Below are 23584 nucleotides of genomic sequence, written 5' to 3' on the forward strand. Positions count from 1 at the left end.
CCTGTTCAACACACACACACACACACACACACACACACACACACACACACACACACACACACACACACACACACACACACACATAGTTAGCCTCTCAAAAGCCCTTCATCAAACATTGTTGATAATGCCTGTGAATTCATAATAACTCTTTCCTAATGTCTTCATGAAAGCAGCCACTTCATGTTTCAAACACAGAAACCCTTAACTGGCCCTTAACTGGAGCTAATGAGCTCTGGTGAAGGACATTTAACCTTTTATCTAACCTGAAATGTCTCTCTTGACTGTTGTTTCTTTCACATTTAATCAAAGAGCCTTCTCCAGTTTCTCAGAGAAGAGATAGACATCAGAAGTCAGAAGAGACCTAAAGGTAGAGGGTCAGAGGTGAACTCAGGCAGCAGCGCACCATAAGCTACTTTAGCAACAGGTGACAGAGAGTCACACATGTACAGTGAAAATACTTGTTGACTGGCCGAGTGCACTGATTGAACACAAAAAGAAAAAGAGACAGATTTACAGAGCCAGCATGAAGTGTCACTTGTCCTTGATCTCAAATGTTCGCTGTGAAAGTTTATGAAGCAGTTGAGATAATCCCCTTCAGCAAAGAGTCACCGAACCTGCAAGATAACTGACCGCAGCAGACAAGCCGAGGGCAACCGGGACAGATGTCAGGAAAAAGAATTCACAAAGCATCACCTATTTTATATACAATCCATTTAGAAAACGAACATGTCACAGTGATTTTGCTCCAATAAACCATCGCTTTATTCTTGGACTAATGTCTGTTGCAGCTAAATGTGCACTCTAGACACATTGTAGGGGAGAAGTTTCACAGCTCTCAGGAGTTATCACATGTCTCATCTATGGGATTGGTTCTCTATCACACATGTAAGGCTTCTTTACAGAGCGGTTTGAGCTGCTGTTGTGATCACAGTGTGTGGCACACTGTCCCAATCAGCAGAGATCTGGTCTGTTCTGGCCTAATCCCACTTTTGCAGCTCTGTCCCCCAACTAATCTACAGCCTTCTTCACTGCTTAAGACCAGGATCAACTCCTGCCCTACACACCGGATCATTCTCAGCCACCAAAAGAGCATAAATCACTGGAAGACACCCTAAGGGTATATTTCCGTGTCCACAAATTGTGTTTTTATTATAGATTTGTGCATTGAAGCCTCTCTGTCCTCAGATTAACTATGTCAGAACAGACTTTGGCAAGAAGCAAATCAGAAGCTGTAAAACAACATCTAATCATTTCAGTATGTTAAACACTCTGCTGCTTTACCCACTGTCTCTTTAGCGAGACACGGGTCATCACAGCAAGCAGTTAGGTAATCATTCCACCACCCAAGTACTCTATCTGTTGTCTGTACACAATGACAAAGAAGTTTATCTTACCTGCGTGTCTACAGGTGGCTCTGCATGCCGATGGCGTGGAGGTCCAGAGTGCGGCACAGCCAGCACAGGTCTGCTGGGATTTCCACAGTGTCTGCCTGGGGCTAACGGGATTACCCAGCACAACCTGAAGGTCAAGGCACAATCCTGGACTGTGAGCTATCGCAGATTAACACCAGAGAAACGTATCGCCAGAATGCCCTGTAACCTATAAACAGTTTTCACTCCCAACAACAGAATGACAGCCTAACAAGCGGTTGCCTAACAGGACATATGTGTTTTCATCTGGATAATGATTTGTAGTTTGTAATCACAAACCCCTTGTTACACTTAGTATTCCTCCTGAGGAAGGGATTTTTTTGGTTAAATTGAGAAGTAAATTATTATTTAATGAAATAAACAGCTTATTAACCTGGTCTCAAATAGAAGATCATTTGTTTTATTGTATGCACAGAGCACTTGGTACGGAACATGTGGCAGCTCGAGTCCCCTCCTCCCTCCTCCACCGTGTCATCTCTGTTCCCTATCATCTCCCATCCCATCCTGATTATAGTTTTATCCCAAGCAACTGACGCAGGGCTCAGTTGCTGACTGACCAGCAATGAGCTACATAAACCTTTTGACTAAATAGCAGCCTGAGGGAAACAGTCATAGGAAGGTAAAGCTTATTAGAAAGGCTCAGGGTCAGACCAGGGCCATGATGATCTACTTCCTCTCTTGTCCCTACAGTCTTATGAAGACAAAGATACACTGAGCAACACAAAGCTACGCAAAGCTTTTCTTCTGAAAATGTGGCCAACCATGTCCCAATATGGCATCAGCCGTTTAACACCAGGTGGAAAGCCACTAAGTCCGATAACGTTATTACGTTATCGTGCGTACACTTTTGAAGTAGTGTACTTGAGTAATGTCATTTCAGTCTCGAATACAATACTGGGGGAAATAATGTTCTTTTAACACCAAACTTAACTAATTTGACATCTATAATTAACTAAGTTCATACTACTGCTGCTCCATCAGGCTGTACAGTGGTGCTTAGGGCTAAATGCTAATGCTAACATTCTAACATAACAATGACGACGCTTGTTTAACATGTATAGCTGTTTACTACTTGACATACTTTCAGTAGCTTAGGGTGTACATCTTGCAGTTAATACTGCTTAATTTGACTTAAATAGGATTTAAACGCAGGATGTGCAGACATTTTATTATCTGTAATTCTGAAAAAAAAAAGATCAAAGTACTTATTTTATGATTGTTTGACAGTGAACATTGAGAGAAGAGCTGCTGTGATGAAAAGGTTCCTGTGGTTACACACAAACAACCTGCGTTAGCCTCAGTCAGGGTAAATTATGTGGAAATACGTTTGATAGACAGAAAAACAGAAAGCCAGGAGCAGGTGAAAACACATTCACCTGGATCTCATCTGCCCTCCAGTTGGGCCTGGTGTTGTATTTGAGAACTACAGAACAATTCATGGTGCTGATGATGCAGCGGGCAGATCCCATTATCAGCTCAGCAGGGGATAAGCTGTCAGAGCAGGTCGATGACACAGACCCTTGGCCCATGACTGGAATATGGCACCACCACCATAATGGCCTCAATCCTAATTGAACATCTGGACAAGACAGAGGACAAGGGCGGTTTGAACTCAGACTCATGGGAAAGGAAGAGCGTGAGGGTGAATGTGTGCAAACTGAACAACTGTACTAATTCTGGAAAACCTTCTTAGGAAACCAAAGTTGTTTGCACTATTCATGTTTTGGTTACATGTATTGATGTTTAAACAATGAACTGCAAAGCAAAGAAAAACAAAGAGTATGAAGAATGGAGGAAAGAGAAAGATGCAGAGGTAAAGCTGTAGTGGATGACCTGTGATGGAAGCTAATCCTGATTACCTCTGACATAAAGACATTCAGGAAGGTGCTCTCTCTCTCTCTCTCTCTCTCTCTCTCTCTCTCTCTCTCTCTCTCTCTCTCTCTCTCTCTCTCTCTCTCTCTCTCTCTCTCTCTCTCTCTCTCACACACACACACACACACACACACACACACACACACACACACCTCTTCAACCATCCCTCCCTCCCATCTACAAAGGTCAGGTTGGTGCGATATGTACTCAGATCATTCACTATTTCTCTATGAAGTATATGGACTTTTTTAAACTATTAAAATAGAGTATTAATGGAAATTGCTCAACAAGTACAACTAGCTCCAAATTGTCCGTATGTACAGTGTTTAAGAGCAGGTGCATTCCAGCCCTGCATCTGTGAACACGGACTTGTTTTTGCATGAGCTTTAACTTTAATGTATCATCATTGCTTGTGTTTATTGTGCTGAAAATGCTGAACATTAAGATTTTGTCCTCAGAAACCACTCCCTCTTGTGGTCAAAAGTAGAATGAACCCCTTGAACTTGGCATTTGCACAGCGGATAAAAGGTGTGCAGTTACTATAACGTGAAGGCAAAAACTGCAGCAAAGACTTGTGTTGCTTTTAGCTGTAGGTTTTATTGTGAAAACTTTAACATACTCTACACAGGAGTGCACAGGCCTTACAGAACATGCCCTGCATGCATCAAAGTTGTGATTATCTAATATTGTTCTAACAGAAAACCTGAACAAAAACACAATTTACATAACTACAAGTAATTAGAATTAAAAAAGGAAAGAAACACATTTTTTAAAGATTTTCCCTTGTGCTATTTATAGTAAAAAAAAAAGCCACCCTATTATTCACAGAAAAAAAGGCACAATATGGGCATAAAGAAAATATAGGCACAATCAAAAGTACTTGATTAGCATGTCAATAGGGACTTTACCCACACAAAAAAGGTAGAGACAGACAGAAAGATAATCGAGACTCAATGAACACTTTATGCAGATGTTTGTGTAGCTTTTAAATGCTTGAGCTAACTTTACAGGAGTGGAGAAGAAAATGAATACATCTGTGAGCGCATTAGTGTGGAAAGGTACAGTAATGAGACAAAAAGTTAGATTTAAAATGGAAAAACAAAAGAATAATTGGAGAGAAGGACAGATAAGGGAGGGAGTCGCGGGTCGCAAAGGAAGTCATTTACAGCTCATGACAGCTAATTGAGCAAAAACAAGAAGACTTGAAAAGGAGGCGTGGACTTAGTGTCCAAATCTAGGTCAGGAGGCACAACGCCAGCGCTGTTCCTCTCAGAGATCCTTCCTCCCTCTTTCCATTGCTCCTCCTTTTCCAGAGAAAACTGGCAAGGACATTTTGGCAGAGCCCTCCCTCTCCCCTTCCCCCATTTTCTTTCTTTCCTTCGTCATCTCATTCTCTCATTTCCCCTTTCTCCCCACCATTATATTTTATACCTCCTTCTTTTTGCATTTCCCGCCCAACTCCCTTCTCTCCTCTCCTCATGGCCGACACTAATAAATCAGCAGCATGTGGGCTTAATGGAAACCAGACCCTCACCCATTCCACTTTGGCCTGCAGGCTTCTCCCATGTTCACTTAATTTGCTTTGATGTTATTTAGCATGAAAAACTTGACGGGTCAAGCTGAGATGGATATTGTTTGTAAAATACCACAGCACTTTTTAAATCTTCTCTTTAAGTGTGAATAAATCCCCCTCTGTTGTGTTAATTCCCAGCCCTGGCACCAGGCGTATATCAATGTGTCTCCACTGGGATTGTGTTTTAGTGGTGTAGTCAGACCAGTTATCGAGGCTCTGGTGGGAGGAGGGGAGGCTGGAGCCTTTGTGTCTATGTGCAAAAAAACTATGTGCCTTTGTTTGGGCAAGTGGTCTCTATGTCTTGGTCTGTGCGTGTGTGTCTCCAATATGTGGACATGCATGCACACATGAGTGCAGTTAAGAGTTTTTTTTTTGAGATCATGTGATGTTGGTGCGTGAGTGTGTGAGAGAGGGCAGACATAATGGGCTCAGTGGGAGATCTGTGGTCATGGACGCACACAGCTGTCTGACATTCCTGCGCTGGTCGAAGGATGTGCTTCTTCTACTAGTGTCTGTGTGTTTAATAAGCACAAAAACACACACACACACACACTCAGACATATTTGCAGTGAAGCAACCTCAGCAAAACAAAAGCGACAAAAGATAGATTCAAAAGTGCAAATTATCTGTGAAATTTCGAGATTGGTTGAGGCACCATAGCCACTCAGATGGAAGACTCGTTCATATTAATGCATGTTTTTGTGTCGTTAATCTTTTAGCCATAAGCACTCATGTTTGTGTGTATGTACAATATGTGTGCTTGTAATGTATGTGCATTATTGACTTTGTCTGCATTTATACTACAAATAAATCACTGGCCCGTCCTCTGTACAATTAGAATGAATCGAACCTTCCTAGTGTGTCGTGTGTCTTCCATAGTACTATGGCGGCTGACACATTTTTTTTTAAAGCTGTGATGGAACATAACGTGATTTTTCTTTAAGAAATAGAAGTACCCTTTCAGACATTTGGAAGGCACAAAGGAGATTAACTTCAAGAGCCAGTAGAAGGAAACGTACACTGCAGCTCTACAGGCACCGATTTTACCACGTTTGCATTATTTCACATTAGCAATAAAAGTTCTCACAATGAATGGGGCCCAAAACGGTGACTCATCCTTTGCTTTTTTAGACTGAAGTACTGCGTCAGAGCCATAAGTACAAAATCTGACGCCTGCAACGACTTTACCAAATGATGAATACCCGCTCTATCTCTTCTCATTCTGTGCCTCACACCCAGTCCTGCAACGAACGCTTGCAGTGCACCAAGGCCCTCGGGGTCTCTTTGTTCTGCAGAGTCTTGAGGATAGTGTAGATTAGGACGAGGATGCACAGGATGAGGGCCAGAGGAACAATCACCATGATCAGGGTCATGACCTTCGATTCATTGTTGGCCACCGTCACGACCACGTTCACCTCGTTGTCCTCCTCCTCCTCTGTGCTGTCAGGTTGAGAGGATTGGTCTTCCTCTTTTTTGTCTTTGTCTCGGCCCATGTCTGGCTCTTTGTGCTCGTCTTTGCCTCGGTCTGAGGGGTTGACTGGTTTATCTTTTGGTTCCTGCTCAGCGTCTGTATCGGGCTTGGGGTCGGAGGCTCCCGTACAGCCCATGAAATCCTTCAGGATGGAGCGAGGGTAGCCTTTCTCTGCTTCTGTCTTGCGGTTGTCAAACCTCCAGTAATTGGTGCCTTTGTAGAAGTAGGTGTAAGCTGCATAAGAGGAAAAAAAAAAAAAAAAAAGAACTTATCCAATTAATGTACAATTATGATGTAAATATACTGTAGAACATGTGCAGTGTTGATATTTGGTGGCTTGGCTCTGAACTTGTCACTGAGTGACAATAAGGACTTCCAAATAGGGAGAGGTTTACAGGTGGGGCTTTTGAAACTACACTCAAACATATCATTTAGGGATGAAAGAGCCAGGATGGCTGTTTCTACCTGTTTCCAGTCTGCATGCTGTCTTTGTATTTACTGTACAGATATGAGAGGGATATCAATCTTCCAATCTTACTCTCGGCAAGAAAGCAAAAATGTCTATTTACCAAGATGTCAAACTGTTGCTTCAAAGCTTTTGGAGAGGTAGTGTTAATGGCAAACAACAAGAAACCGATGACATGCGAGAAGTACAAATACTCCTCTTGGTATTTGGGTACATTTATTGAACTAAGTTAGCTCTGCAGTGCAAACCAGACTTGCAGATACATTCTGGGTAGAGATGAGATCTGACTGTTACGGAGTGCATTTAGAGCAGCTCTGCCACAAATCTAATTTCCAAAAGAAAGAAAGTGCCAACCCTCAAACCAGAGCTCTCATTCCTCCCTTCATCCCCTCACCCTTCTCTCTGTTCTGCTTGCTGCAGCCTAAAATTATTTTTTCCCTCTCTGTCTCTTACACATCCAATTTCACCCCTCTAACCTTTCTCTCTTTCTCTCCCTCCTCACTCACTTACTCATGTCATTCCCCTGCTGTCAATACTGGATGTACAGCGTTTGATGTCTGATGTAATTCTAAAACAGCAGCAGTTTCTTTCGTCCAAATAAAGGCTGTATTTGCTGAAGTGAAAGTCTTTATTTACCGCCGTCATCGCTGAGGAAGGCTCCTTTGGGCGATGGAGGTATCCTGCCCCATCGGTTGATTGGCTTGGGGAAGTCACGGTCTGTGGTGCGGGTCTCCTCATTGTAACGCCAGTATCTACACACAGACAGTAAGATGTAGTAAGACAAATATAGAGCCATACAGTTTTAGATATGGAGAGTAATGGACTCCAACCATCGTCCTAATTCCTCGTGTTATGATTAAATGTGTAAAAATCCTGTTGCATGCATCTGTGTCTGTCTGTAATATAGTGTACCTGTCCCCACTGAAGAAGTACGTGTGTCCGTTGGGCTCCCACCAGATTGCTGTGTCAATCTTGTGTGCAGGAACTCCTTGTCCGTACCCATGTAAGGGCTGTGGGTATCCCGGCAGCACATCCGCCTCCCTGAACACCCAGTATCTATCATCTGCAGGGGCAAAAGTATCGAGTTGTAATGTTTGTTACCCAAGGGAAAATATAAGAGTAAGTTAATTAGAGAGGGAAAAAGCAATAGAGCAGAAGCAATTGCCAAAGAGGGTTTGGGGTTTACTCACTCCAGAATAGAGCAGTAAGGATAAGCGAGACAGAATGGTGGGTATAATACTTATTTTCCTCATGTGGAGTCCAAATTCTTCTCTAATCCTAACCTTTGGATACACTTTTCAGCCACTTTCCACCTCCACTGCCAGAGATCTGCTGAATTGCAATGTATTTTACTGAACTCTAATGGCTAAGTTTGTGTTTTAACATTTCTGCAAGGTTAATCAACTATGCGAAAATTCTTTGGAGAAAATGCAAAAATGTGTTCCTCAAAATCCGCTCGAGCAGCTTTCCATAAACCTCTCAAGAACGTAAAAAAAGAAGGAATAATGACATCATCTATGGATGTTAACTAACGCCTCAAAAAAAAAAAAAAAATCTGTGATCAAAAGCGCAAGAGATCCTGAAAAGCATGACAAATCACCGTACGATTGTAAAAGTGAAAGCTCTGCGGCTGTGAACATCTGGAGCGCGCTAGGAAGGCTGATGCAATCCTCCACCTTTCTTATGAGGCCTTTTGGGGCTCAGCTGGCGTGAGACACTTATTGGGCCTGCAACAGCCGCCACGCTGCACAGACCTCATTCAAGGCAGATACAAACAGTCAAACAGTCTGGGACGCAGTTACACACACACATGCAAAGACACACAGACTCAATAGCCTCCATCTGCAGTTATATTGTCAACATGTTGAAACAGGAAATCATACTTTTCTTTGTGTGTTTTTCTGCCAGATACTGATAGTTATAGCTGTGTTGAATTATCAGCATATCCTTGTGAGTCACATTCGTGTGGAGGACCAAACAATGCTGAGTTTGCACTGTTTTAATGAAAGCACAGATCTGTGTCTCACTCCCCTTTTTTCCTGTTTGTAGAAAACAAACTGCTCCAAGTTGGCTCCAGCTTTGCGTCAGGGTAAACTAGCTGAAAACATTGCAGAAACTAACCAGCTGCATGAGCTGCCCTTAACCAACACCCTGAGCCTTTAAAAAACTCAGAAAGGTCTTCTAAGAAGGTTGTGACGTAACATGTGGATGCTGTGTTTGCAAAGTGAGAGTTCAACAGTTCAACAGCTTTGGTATACCTTTAAAGAAGACAAATTTTCCATCGTGGCGTTCATAGGCCGCGTCGATGTCACTCGGCAGGCCGACCCAGAAGACAGATATCGGCATGGGGTAGTTATCCAACACCCGGTTCCTTCGCACACGCCAGAACCAGCGACCCTGTACAAGCAAAATAATCTTGTTATCTTTCATCAGGATGATTTCTTGTTTACTTCCGCTTGCATGACGGGAATGTTGTTTTGACTCTGAGTAAGTTTGTGTTAGTTCATAGATTTCTCCAACTCCTGTCAAGTAGGTCAGCGGAGTTAAAAACATCAGTGACATGCTCCTTGATCCACAACAGCTGTCCAATCCACAGCAAACTCTTTGAAATAAACACTCACAAACATGATCAGTAATGTTTTACTTCTCACCTTGAAAACAAACATCTCCCCCCTCAACATGGTCACCGTATCAAAGTCCCCGTCACAGATATCGGGGGCATGGTTGTCCGGCAGCTTGGGAGGTCGGGGAGGCGCAGGAGGCCGAGGGGGCGGGACATCTTTTCTAACGTGCGGGGTGACAGGTTCCGGCTCAGGCTGTGAGTCGGTGGGGGCGGACGTGGGGAGGACAGGAGGTGAAGTAGTGCTGGGACTCAGTTCCGGAGGGGCCGGCGGATTTGGGATGCCGTCGGTCGGGTCGGGGGATTCGTGTGGAGGGACGCCGGGAAGAGAAGAGGTGGGTACATCTTTAGGAGGAGAAGGGGATGTGGGGGAGTCGTCTTTGGGCTTGTCGTCAAGGATCGGAGGAGAAGTCGGTGGAGTAACACCGGGGAGAGGGGGGCCTGAGAATGAAAAGACGCAGAGCCTCGGCTAAGAAACGTCTACAGTTAAAATGCTTTGTTTTTCCCCTCATATTTTTACCTGAAATGCGACACATTCCATCTGAAATGTAATAATTCCCCCAACCCCTCAGTGTTGCATTAAACCCCAATCTACTTTTATTCTTGTATCCATTTTCCTCACAATGTCTCCTATATCACTATCTCTCCTTCACACAAAGAAAACCTAGTTTTCCATTACGTGGAGCGGCTATAAGCTCACTTGATTGACTGCGACTGTGCTGCTGCTCTTTGGAAAAATCAACCCTGCTGGTTGCTAAGAGAGGAAAACACACAGTTACAGCCAGTTATGTAATATGTACGGACAGCTGATGGGCTTGAAGACGTATTGAGTTACACTGAGCCAAAAATACTGCTCGGAATATATGAGGGCTGATGTTGGCCAGTGACTCAGCTATCGATGTGTGTTCAATCAGCAATCTGCCAGAGACTGTGAAGTCGTTTTTTTTGTGTCTTAAAGCAGCATTATGGCAGTCTGTAAATGATGGGACAGAATTAAAATGACTTCTTGTGGTCCTTTTTAAATTGATGCAACCAGTTTCCATTCGGTTTGATTATGAGTCTCAGTTTCCTTTCACGCATAATGAATTACATATTAGTATACAGTATTTCAGAGCCTTGGAAAGCTCCCTAGCTCGTGAAAGCTAGTGAGCAGAAAGGGTCTCTACCAACACCTGATGGAAACATCTATCTCTTTAGCTACTGAATGCTCCACTGAGTTCAACATCTACTTTGTTTTAGGATGAAATGAGATAAGATGCTGTATTATAATTGCATGTTTAACACACAGGAAACAGACTTTGGTTTTGTTGGAATCCACTCCGCTTTGCAGCAAAAATATACTAAAAATAATTATATATTCATTGCCCTGTGATATACTGCCGACTTGTCCAGGTGTACCCTGCCTTTGCCCGACGACAGCAGGGATCGGCTCCCTAAACAGGATAAGTGATTCGGATAATGGATGTATGAATATATATTTATAGCCATACACTGTACATACATGGCAAATCAAATTATATTTAAAACGAACATAGACAGAATTGCATTGTTCAGCAGCCTTTTCCGCGGCTTTCAGGAAGAGTGATGAACAGGAGGGTTGCCCCTTCTTAGTCTGTTGGGCAACAAATCGGTTGTTTTAGTCTCAGTCAACAAAACTTATTTCCACGAGCATCTTATTTAAAGTGTTCTTTTGTGTGCTCGAGGACAGACCTCGTAAACACGGGGCATCGGAGTACAAGAGAGGGATCACGACATCAGAGGCTGCAGGTCCTGACTGTCTGCAGCGGTGTGACAAGAGTACCAGATCGTACGACAGGACGTCAGGATACTCTCACTTGACTTGTCTGCTGTTTAGTGCTGTGCAGGTAGAGGGTTGTTAAAGCTAGTTAGCTGCTAACAGCTGCTTACTATTGTCGAAAAAGAGGCCGATGAGAGTAAACCAAAACACTAAAGCTGCGGGCCATAAAAGAAAAACAAAAGTCATAAACATGTTGCTGAAGGATGCAAAAGCTGAGTAGAACTGCCAAGTTGTACAATAATAGGAAAATATTGATCAAGACACAGACTTAAAGCAATATTAGTGTATAAAATACAAAGTATTTAAATACTAAGAATTACTATATTATTCCCAAGTTTGTATATAACTGACTTTTACTCTTGAGATTTTATGTCTCTTACCTAAAGAGTTAAGGCATACAAACCTCTACAAAAGAACTGAAATGTTTAGTCCTCCCAACAAAGTTTATGCTGAGTTGGTTTCTATTTAAACACTTCAGGTCTCTTTTCTCGTGCAATGTTGAGCTTTACTCTAAAACAGTCCTTTAGGTCTGTTTGATAAAAGGAATTACTGTGTAATTTCAGGCAAAACATTTACTTACAGCAGCGAAATTAGTCACATATATTTTCTAAAACCTCTAGTTTACTCTGGTGCAGATGTCGAGTGTATGCAGCTCAACAGGCCAATGTGTATCTTTTAAATCGGTTATGTGATATCAGAGGACAACCCAATGGACAGTAAAGAAATGCATCAAAATAACAAACATATTTTTTGTCTAAAGCGAAATAAATCATGAATCTGTCATTCAGTCTAAACAAGGTCTGTAATGAATGTCTGCAATTTAGGACATGAAGGAGTGTTTGGGCTGTAATTACATCTCTTTAACAGAGCCACAGCAGAAAGAGTCCAACAACTACATCGAGCTCACCAATACCCACATGAGCCCTTCCTCCAGCCAACGAGCGCGCACACACGCGCGCACACACACACACACACACGCACACGCGCGCACACATTCACACAAATATGTCTTCTGTCACGTAACAATGCCATCCATTCACGCAGGGACGGCATGAGAACATCTGAATGATGTGCTTCATGCTGATTTGAGGGAGGTTTCCCTGATGTCTGCGTGCAGTTGGCACAAAGCTTCTTCACAAACTTGGTTTCATTTGAAAGTGTCTCGGTGTGATAGTGTGATCTAACATCACATTACATCTGACATTCCGCACTTCAACCTCACAGTGATTTTACACACTGTGTTGTCTCCCTGCAGGTGAGTTTGCTGTCTTTCAGAAAGAAGGCATGTATCTTTGTATTAGCTGCTGGAAAATACTCAAAATTATAGGACTCGCTGGTTGTTCAGTCCAAATTCTGTTGGTGGCATGTAAAATAAATACAGTGGCTTCAACAGGTGTAGCAGTGGTGTGTGTGCTTCTTACCGTATATGTACTGTATTCCTCTGATGTCATCGTCATGCAGTGTGAAGTTGTGTGTGTGAATCCACTGGTAGAAAGGAGCCATTATGGCACTTGGGTTATCCGAGTGCTCCAGACCCAAAGCATGACCAAGTTCATGGACCGCAACCAGGAAGAGGTCTATACCTGCAGTGACACACACACAGTGTGTACATATTTGAGTAAATGAACATGCAACAGAGGAGAGTTACAGTAATGATCATAATACATGAATGAATGAAAATGAATGAATGAAAAGTACTCATTAATCCCCAAGGAGAATTTTTTTTGTCGTAGTAGCAGCATCCCACACTTACAGACATCAAATACATAGAATATGATATGTTTTAATCTATATTGTTGTGCTGTATTCGACATAAATGAACCAAAGAGGCATTATGTCTCATTAATCTATTCTGCTGTAAAACTTGCAACATTTCTGAAACTCACAATATGAACCGCTCCACCATTTTGCATCATGAGTCCACTATAAAGATGGTGTTTAAAGGTGAAGAAACGCTCAAATTGAATTGAGTTAAGACATTATTGGAACAAAGCTAATCAGTCGGTTAGATTGAACGATGCTGGCATCACATCAAGTCATTGACATGCACCCAGTGAACCCTTTAGGTTGCAGCCCAGTTGACCAGGAGAGACAAGACCACAGATTACCAGCTGATGGTGGGAAAGATTATGCCACTACCAGAAAGTCACAGGTTCAATTCCCACGAGAAATCCACCCACTAACCTTTTGGGTTGTGGTTTTCCAGTGTCCAAGGCTCATCAGCATCAAAGTGTGTATCCCCACCGATTCCCGGTCCGGGGTAGTAGGCGTGAGCCAGCGACCCTCCCTCGCCGTCAAACAGAGACATGTCACCATGGAAACCAGAGGCAAACAGTAAGAGGATGTCAGCGAGCTCTGCCTTGCTGCTGTTGATGCGGATGTTGTTTTCAGCAGGTAACTCCTCAAAGGTGAGCGGCGTGACCCGCCTCCACGCGTCAAAGGCCTTGCGGATAGCATCGTACGTCCGCTCCTCGCCCAGCGAGGAGGGGATTTGCTGGTTCATTATACTGGAGCCAGAAGAAAAAGTTAAGAGTCGGTGTGTTAAACATTCTGCTTTTCCATTTGCTTTTTTTTTTATAGGTTTCAAGTCTATAAACCTGTAAGTGATGTGGTCTTTGCTCCACTGCTGTCCAGTGAGAGCGTAGCGTTTCTTTCTCGCGCCATCATCCATCTCCTCCGCTTTTCTGTCCGGGAGGCCACAGCGAGGCCGACGCATTGCCCTACACACACATACACACACACGCACACACACACACACATACACACACACGCACACACACACACACACATACACACACACACACACACACACACACACACACACACACACACACACACACAGTTAGCTGCAAAAACAAAAAGTGAGTGCATCATAATTGCCATTTCCTCATGGCCATCAGCTCAATTTCTCGACTCTTTGCTGTAGATTTTTTCATTTTTGTTTTTAACTGTAATTTCTAATCATTTTTCTTGGCAAGACTTTTTCTCAGCCAAGACTTGCCGGCGATATTTAACATTGTATTTTAGTCTTTTCTCAGGACTAAAAAAGTTAAAAAGGACTAAATATCAAGTATTTTTTGTTCAGCATTAGATGAGAAGATTCTTACAACTTTCATAACTGTAGGCCTATTCTCATAATGAGGCTGCAGCCAGTAGCCTGTTAGCTTAGCTTAATTTTTCCAATAAATGTGAGTTTATGACACAATACCTTGACTCACCTCATTAGTCAAGATGCGATATAAGCAAAATAAGACTATAATTCAAACCTTATGGGCAGAAAAAGTTATTACAAGCTGGCACTGTTTTAGCAGCCACTGGTAATACAAACACATTAATCTGACAATGTTATTATGTGATGGGGAAAAGCCAATGCTCAGAAACAAATTGCTTCCCGATGCCTGGTTTGTTGCACAGAATTCTTAGATGACAAACTGAAATTCGTGGCATCTCATTCCAAGTATACCACCGAATGTACAGAAAACATGACACTTAAGAAAAAAAATAAATAAAAAGACAATTAATGGAAAAAATATACATCTTGAATTCTTTAAAAGATCCTGCAACATCTTTGAATTCAGTTTGTTGTGACAGCACACAAATGTCAAGTAATGCTGCATGTCTTTGACACCAACATCCTGCAGAAATACAACGTGGCTACACAACAATAAAAAGCTTACACAACAGTGGCAGGGTCCATCACTCCAGTCACGTCGAGGCCATAGAAGCGCTGCATGTCGCTGATGGCTTTGGACAGAATCTGAGCCGACTGCATGGTGGACATCTGACTGCTCGCCTGAGACAGGTAGCCGAACTTACGAAGCCACGCCTGAGAGGACAAAGCGGGGAGTCAGTTTTGCATCGTCTCGCTGGTGAGAAGTGGCTTAACACATGTCGGTTTTCATGAGCGTGCGCTGCATGCTGTATTACTAAATATGACAGCCACAATGTTGTGCTCATCCGCTGTCTAATGACTGAAAGAGCATCTGAGGAGTTAAAAGAAACGAGAAAGAAGAGATAGAAACCAGATGGCTTCCATTAACATTACGACATTCCTGCTCTCTCATTCCTCTCGCCTTCTCCTGACTGACAGCCAAGATGAGAAGAGGAGACTAGAGGAAGAAGTGGAAACAGGGGAACTAAAAGGACAATAATCAAACTGTATGTCTCTACTGGAGCATCCAACATAAACACAAAACTCTGCATGTGTGTGTCCTTCAAATGATGGTTTAAAAGGCTGACAGTCGGATGACACATGCTAGATTTCCTCTCTTTGTTTTCGTATTTGCCGACAGGGAGGTTGAGCGTTCAGAGCCACGTAACCAGGGAAACGGGACGATGGCTCTGGGAGGCGGGCGGGCGGGGGGGAACCTCTGTGAAGTTTTGAGTTTCGCCCTTTCTGAAGCCTCAACAGCAGAGCGCAAAAACAACACTGCAGGCCCTCTCACACAGCTGGATCATGGGACTCACATGTTCATGCATGTACAGGATGAACACATGCCAGGAGCAAAGACACACACACACACACACACACACACACACACACACACACACACACACGCACACACACTTAATGTATGCACACACTCAGAGTAAATCCTTCAGAGAAAGACCATGTCTGCATAGCATGACAAGTCTCAACCAATGCACCATGAGAGTGGGCTGTTTAACAAGCGGGAACATGAAAGAAGAGCAGCAAAGCCTCCGTAGGAAGTAGATCAAATCTATATTGTCATATTCTGACATCTTTATATTCATGACATTATGGCAAATATAGTAAAAGGGCATACACATTAATGGAATTAGTTGTTCACTAAAACAAACTATGTTCCACTATTATGGATTGAAAAAATTGCACAATGCATGCAAATTTAAAAATACATACTTTGTCACCTTACTAATGACAATTTGCTCAGAATAATAGTAACCCCCCTATTAAAGATCAATCATCAGGGTATTGCCACTTAATAAGATACTATAATCTATCTGTAACTGGTGTACAAACAGTTTGTGAATGATTGATAGCTTTAATAAAAAGGTCGAAAGGTCAAAGGACATCCCTGCAGTGCAACAGCCCACCTGGTGCTTTGACGTTTTACCAAAACAAACATGAAGATCTGCACTCACAGCCTATGGAAAGTTATATTTATGGAATACATTGCGTACAAAATTTCCTTTATATAAATATTATGACAAATACCATAAATGGAATATATTTGGAGGATTGACATGGAAACTGCGGAGTGTACCTCGGCGCTGAAGCCTTCCTCCTGCGGGACATCCGCCGCTGCGCTGCACAGGGCCAGCGACACCAAGGACGACAGCGTGATGAAGGTCTGAGTCCAGGGTTGTTTGGATGCCGTCTTCCTCATGATGTGCTGCCTGTACTTGTTGCAGAGTGATGACAGAAAACAGCCAAGCAACTTCCTCCAGCAGGCAAGGATACAGGACAAAGTGCTGCGGGACTTCACAAAAACCTCCGCAACAAGTGGGCTATCCGCTCATTACTGGGGTCCGCTCCTCCTCAGAAGAAGAAAACTAAAAATATGTGACGCAAATAAAAGGTGCATTTGTAAACCCTCGGAGAAAAAAACAACCATGCATCAAAATTGTACTAGTCCATTCCCGGTTGAGGGCAGTCCGATGCGTCCTGGGCCAGCAGCCTCATGGCTCATCCAAGTGTTCATGCAACCAGCTCAGACTGCAGCCGGCGGGCAGAGGAACTAGACCTTGCCCCTTTCCGACGTCCTTCAATGGCTGCTCCGCTCCGCAGCACGACGAGAAGCCTCCTTCACTTTGAGCGGACACGGGCTCTGTAGTTAGTTTTCCGAAAAGTGACTAACTTGCTGCGTAATGTTTGTTGCACACGGCAAAAGAAACAAAAAAAAATCGCCACAAAGTGCCAGCGCTCGGGTTTCACCTCCAGTGTTTAGCACCAACACACGTCTTCCACTTTTATCTCGCAGCGGAAACGCGTTGTGTAAATATTTGAGAGACCGCCATCGAACAGCTGAGTGGAAGGAGATCTTATAAAAGATCTGAAGCGGTTTCCAGAGAACAGAGAACAGAGAGCACAGAGGGTCCTAGTGGCGCACCGGAAGGCCAGTAGGACCTCTGCTGTTGTTACTGGAAACTACAGGAAAACACGAGCTGCTGGTCCACATGAGACACGAGGAGCAAGAGGCAAGTTTGCTTTCGATGTGTGGACTTTATTTGATTAAACAAAACAAAAACACACACACACACAATGTTGGATTTGTATACCTGTTAATCAATACATTCAACATGACAACTATTACATTACTCTTTCACATACATCTACCAAGTATGAAACCCCACTGAAGCAAAGTCAAAGATTAGAATCAAACCATTGAATACATTGCATTATCCATATCATCATTATTGTCTTACCGCTGATTGCTTCAGTCACAAGAACATCTTTAAAACAAGAGTGAGTAAGATAATCATTGAATTGTTAAAGAGGTGACAATAAGACTTCTGATTTGCTGCTCGTTCTCCCTCCTCACACTTCTGACACTAAACTTGAATTGGTCAAACCTTTGGTCGCATTTTTGCTCAATTTCATACATAGATCACTTGATTTGGTTATGACTCATCAGAACAGGAATAAAAAGATAGAATATTTTTTTGCCCCAAGTTTTTATTCAAGCTGCCAACAGCAGCGACATCGTGGTCAGTGCTCCTCTAGCCGTGCCAGCCTCTTGCTGCCCTTTTTGACCACAGTGATGAGGATAATGAGGAAGAAGCCCATAATCCAGACACCTGCCACGGGTAGAACCACCGTCACCAGTATGCCTGAAACAAACAGCAGAGAGATCATTGCGGTGTCCACAGTGCGAAAGTATTGCACCGAGTAAAAGCAAGGAGAGTTGGAATGTTTAACACAGCAATAACCTCCTGATCACAGGGCAGAAGTATATAGAGAGAAAGAGGAGTTTACTGGATTGATGTCTCTCTGGCATTTCTATCTTTATAGGTCCATACGATAGGAAGCCTAGAGAAGGGTCTGCTCGCACCGCTTCCCTCTTACTGATGGAATTACAGTTCTGTGACGAAAACAAAAGACAATAAATACTATGACCCAGATCCTTTAGGGTTTATGTTAGTTTTCACAGCCTTTTCTTTGAGGATTGAAAAAAAAGTCCTCTTCAGATTACCAAAGCACAAAGTGAGTTTGAGATGCGAGCTCACAGGCTTGCAGGACAAGTGGTCTTCTGGCACGCAAAGCTCCACAGTGCAGTGCAGATAGAAGTCGTGAGGTTCCGCCGTGAAGCGAAACATGTCGAAGCTGTAGCGAATGGTGGAACTCTCTCCGTTACGGCCAGACTGTCCGCCGCTCACGTTAAGAAAGGAGACGGTTTCGTCACTCACACACCTGCATGAAGAGAGGGACGTGAGGAGTAGGACATGGGCCTGATCGGAGTTCAGAGTTAAAAGAGGACAAACGGCTCTTCTGACCCGTTCAGCAGCAGAGTGTAGATCAAGCCCTCGGTCGTGTTCGGCTGGGGAGACTGTGTGGCCCAGCACTTCTCAACTCTGAGCAGGAAGAAATCTGCAGGCTCGATGACAGCCACCTCTACATATACCTGGACACAGAGATATGGTGCTCATTGCGTCACCAAAATGGGATTGATATGCGGTTAGTTGATGAGCATTTACCAACCTTGTCTCTGAGTTCAATGGTGGGGGCACTACTGTAGGCTTTAGAATAGGACTGGTCAGTGTACAACATCATCTGGATCTTGGCTTCAAGTTCATCCACGTACATCACCATCTCACTGAAGACACGCAGAGAAGAGGGGGAAAAAAGGTCCGGTTTGGTGACATTAAAATAACTATAGTAATAATTTGCCTGAAATGCACCTGTTGAGTCCTGTAAGGATCATTGCTTAAGTACACATATGATGGCTTGGAGCAGAAATAAATGGCATTTAAGTCAACATTCTTCCGTACCTGGAAAAGTGGATGACTGGGAAAGGCAGGCTGACCGTTCTGATGGATGGATAGACGCACGTGAAGTCCATCTTAATGACTGGATTTCTGATGATGTTTCCTCTAACCTGAGGGGCTGACTGTATACTCAGCGAATAGGAGATGTGATTTTTTTTCTGTAGGAAAAATAAGGACAACAACAAAAAGGAACGCGCCATTGACAGCGAATAACTCTTTTACTCTGAACAATAGCGACAGACTTGCGCTTGGCATTTAACTCAGATCATGCTCCAGTTGTACCATCAGCGGCTTGCCTCCGCAGATTTGATATTCGTCTTTAGATATCTTGGCCATGTAGTACGGCACACCGTCGATGACCTTCCTCTGAGGACGGCAAGATTTGTTGGGCAAGTGCAGGGACTCCAGCGGCACATTGTGATACCTGAAGTAATCTTCTTTTGCTCTGATCGCCATGAAGTCTTTGCCGCACAATACTTTGATGTTTGCATCTGTAAAAAGAAAAAAACAAAAACAAAACAGTCGATTCATTTTACTGCTTGAGATTCACAAGACGACACACGCTGTCGCAGTGCACGGAATTAGAAATGAAAAAGTAAAATTCAGATTCCTTCTGTCTTTTTGTGAGAACTTAGATTTATTTTAAGGAATTTGATCATGTTGTATATTCAAAGCAAATGTTCTTTCTTTGTAGGCAGTTTAACTACATGCTTAAACATCTTTTTAACAGTGTAGAATACCACAGTGTAATGTCTCCTGTGACTGTTGATGTGAGCAAAGTTAGTCATCACCATATCAGAGTTGGTGCCTCAAAATATAGAAACAGAAAGTCTACATTACCATCTGGGGTAACGACTTTAAAATATGTGGGATCATGCCAGTATAGCATTGTGGGAAAAGTAGAATGCAATGTTTTAAGTCCCAGATCATAAAAAAAATAAAAAAACATGTTTTGATCCATCTTTTTAAAAACCGTGTCTAACTATGCGAGCTGCAATAATTACAGAGTCAAGTTTTTTCCCCTTGAAAATGTTCATCAAATATTCCGTTTTCCACTGTCTGTAACACAGAGGCCCCGCGTGACACATTCATACTTCATATGAGTGAATTATGAGAACACATCAAGTAAAACAAGTATACATGTGCCCACTTTGGTCGCATTGGTCCGCATAGTATCCGTTGGCACATTTGCATCTCCTCTGGTCTGCAGAGAGCACACACCTCGTGCTGTTCGTGCAGTGCTCCACTCTGCAGATGCCTGCAGCAACGTTACAGACACGACTGTCAATATGTTGACAAGCTGCGACACAATTGCCTTTCAAGCTTTTTACGCAGGTAGACAGACTTACCCACAACATGGTGGCGCGCGAAGCCGGAGAGAAGCACGAGGGCCACGCCCAGCTGATGGGAATAAATAACACTTTTACTTGGACTGTGTAAAGTGTTGAATTATTGAATTGACCTCGCTCAGCTGCATTACTGTGCCGTCAGCCCGCCCCAAGCTGCACAAACATTAGTTTGACTTGAAGGATCAATAGTGCTCATCATATATTTATCTGCACCCACCTTCAAGCCGAGTGGAATCATTGCTGGACAGTTGTGCTTACAAATATAGAGAATAAATCCTGTTTTTAAACGTGACGCTTTCCTCCGTTTTCCTCGTTTTCACACCTGCTGATCCTCAATCACGAACACCTGTTAGCTTGAGCTCGTGCGCTCGTGCGCTTCTTAACGCGATAAAAAAAGAAGAAAAAACACAGCAGCTTATACAATTAAAATTATTTATACAAAAGTTATTTGAATTAGTGGTTGGATTAAAACATGTGTAAACTACACAAAACTAAACATTGCGTCACAAAAGGTTCATATATATATATATATATATATATATATATATATATATATATATATATATATATATATATATGAACCTTTTGTGATATTTATGAGCCTATATATATGATATATATACAATATATATATATATATATATATATATATATATATATATATATATATATATATATATATATATATATATATATATATATATATATGAGCCTTTTGTGACGCAATGTTTAGTTTTGGTCTCTTATTGACAAACCTAGTAGGATAACTAAGGAAAATGCCACACTTATTGCTAACATTCTTACCAATGTACATATCCAGAGAAGCCAGAGATGACTAAAAGACTGTAAAAGGCAAAAATACATTCACTTTACTATACTATTTACAGTTGAGAATCAGAGAAAGTAACAAAAATATATTTTTAAAAAAATAAGTAAATTGACTTTCATTGAGAGATCACACAATCATGAATAATATAAAAAATATTTGAGGATAGTAAAAAAATAACATTCAAAAGACTTGGAAAGTAATCAATCTTATTATTCAGAATATATGCTACAGGTCTGCTATCAGAAGGGAGCTTTTAATAGCTTGTTTCATCAATAGCTTTATAAAGAAACAAAATACCGAATATCGCCACTAGATGTCACTATTGTAAGCACAAACTGGTTCAGTGCTTTTGAAAGTTTATCCCATCACCACCTCAAATATGTGATTTAGCAGTAGAATTACTCTGTACTTAAACTATAAATTAAGTCAATAAGATGACTTTTTATTTCACATTTACTTAATTAAACATACAAACACTGAAAAGGGAACTAAAGAAAGATTTTGTGGGTAAGAATAGAAATCAGGTTTTTTTGTGTATAAAAACTATTCACAGGGTCTAATCAGCGAGGGACTCAACCGTGTCTTAAGGGAAAGCCATAAGTGGGCCACTATATGTCCAACAGTGCAAACTCAACATACCCGCAGGCCACACTCCATGTTCTCAGACATCAGGCAGGCCTCCCTCCTATTTGGTAGCAGACCATCTGTCTTTGACTGGACAGATCAGAGCCAGAATAAGTTGTTGATTGATGAGGAAGGTTGAAATCAGATCCGATGGCCTGGCATAATATCATGTTGTATTTGTTTCTTTTTGCTTAACGATGGGCCCCTCCTGAAGTCCTCCTTCACGGATGGATCCTACAAAATAAAACAACTAATACTTTGGTCTGAGATATTCAGATGGGAAATGTTGTTTGCACAAAGGATGGAGAAATGTGACTATAGTTCATTTAAACAACCAAAAACTATTCTGTTTAGATGCATCCCATTAACCACAATAAAGGAGGGATTCTGTTCATACACTCTAAGACTCCACTGTCTGGCAGGGCATGGCTTACATTAGCATATCAAACATTTCAATTGCTCCTTTGAAACCTCACATACATTTTATTGTGCGATCATAAACTTCAATTTTCGGCTTTTAGCTGTGGATTATCATTTTATTGTGCCGTTACAATTTAAACTTCACAGGGAATTTTTACCCAAAAAGAAACAGAACACATCTACAAAGGGACATATTGGTAATGTTGTTTATTCAGAGAGCAGAGGGGTAGACACATTTCACAAGTTTGTGGTTTACAACTGAATGTAGCTTCATTCTGTCTCAACACGGAGAACCTTCATGTGAATCTTCACACGATCTTATTCAGTATAAGCGGTTCTCATGTCCGAGTGACCGTGGAAAAGTCAAAATCATGGTGTGAAGAAAACCAAATGATAATCATATTACGATTAGATGGAAAAGATATAAAGTCAGAACAGCAGGTGTACTTGACATAATCTGCATGACAAAACAAACATAACAGTTCAGGTATTAAAAAGCAGCCTTGGCTGTGTGCCTGTTATAGCACTAAACAATTTTTCCTTGCAGCCGCTGCATCGTCTCCCTCAGAAGCATTGACTTGTCATTCTTTGTCTCGTTGGCAGTGGTGCAGTGCCACCCTGGTGTTGTGAAATAGCCGGGTTATAGGAGGTGTCTGTCATCGGCCTGATTCACAACACCAGCTGCGGCACACACACCTGAGAGGATGGTCTTCTGCTGGCGGATGTATTGAAACACACACTCTGGGCAGGTCATGCAAAATCCTCAAGAAGAAAACAACTCATGTCAGGAGTTTCTGCAGCAGCCTTGCTCCCTCCATTGTGACGGGCTAATCAGAATCTGATTTCGGTTAAGGATAGCTATGATGTCGTGTGTGGCAGGTGATTTCCAGGTTATTGAGCATATTATTAAGTGCAGGTGGGGTACTGGTGTGTCTCTGCCCCCAGCACTGATAAGGAGTACGACAGCATGGATTCCATAGAGCTTGGCTCAGCTTCGTCTCAACATCTCAGGACAGATATGTGGCGAAGCCAAGACAGAATGAGCCTCCATCTGTGTTCTCTCAGGCCAGACTGAAGGACAGAGAGTGCGGGCCACAAATATAACAAAGAGGATGATGGGGCATTCTTTTTTTGAAGTTTGGCTTGCAAACCTCAACCAAAGTT

At 42.4% G+C, this 23584-nt stretch overlaps 2 protein-coding genes across 2 annotated transcripts; both read right to left on the reverse strand.

Moving 5' to 3' along the window:
* Positions 1-3901: 3901 nt before the first annotated feature.
* Positions 3902-17248, reverse strand: LOC137803996 (matrix metalloproteinase-15-like). The gene is made up of 10 exons (XM_068602912.1): positions 16477-17248; positions 14908-15056; positions 13828-13950; positions 13415-13737; positions 12652-12813; positions 9464-9873; positions 9071-9209; positions 7725-7875; positions 7449-7564; positions 3902-6580 (listed from the first exon to the last, which is right to left on the reverse strand). The coding sequence occupies exons 1-10, from the start codon at positions 16597-16599 to the stop codon at positions 6105-6107; spliced, it is 2172 nt and encodes a 723-aa protein (XP_068459013.1). The 5' UTR covers positions 16600-17248; the 3' UTR covers positions 3902-6104.
* Positions 17249-17807: 559 nt separating this feature from the next.
* zpd (zona pellucida glycoprotein d) lies at positions 17808-20875 on the reverse strand. Its single transcript, XM_068603700.1, has 10 exons — positions 20765-20875; positions 20548-20599; positions 20349-20456; positions 19481-19689; positions 19202-19356; positions 18912-19026; positions 18707-18834; positions 18440-18623; positions 18189-18294; positions 17808-18043 (listed from the first exon to the last, which is right to left on the reverse strand). Exons 1-10 carry the CDS (start codon positions 20783-20785, stop codon positions 17922-17924), a joined length of 1200 nt encoding a protein of 399 aa, XP_068459801.1. The 5' UTR covers positions 20786-20875; the 3' UTR covers positions 17808-17921.
* Positions 20876-23584: the final 2709 nt, after the last annotated feature.

This window comes from Clinocottus analis, unplaced genomic scaffold (genome assembly GCF_023055335.1).
Source record: "Clinocottus analis isolate CAN_PGR_092001 unplaced genomic scaffold, fCliAna1.0.p SCAF_6, whole genome shotgun sequence".
Lineage (NCBI taxonomy): Eukaryota > Metazoa > Chordata > Actinopteri > Perciformes > Cottidae > Clinocottus > Clinocottus analis.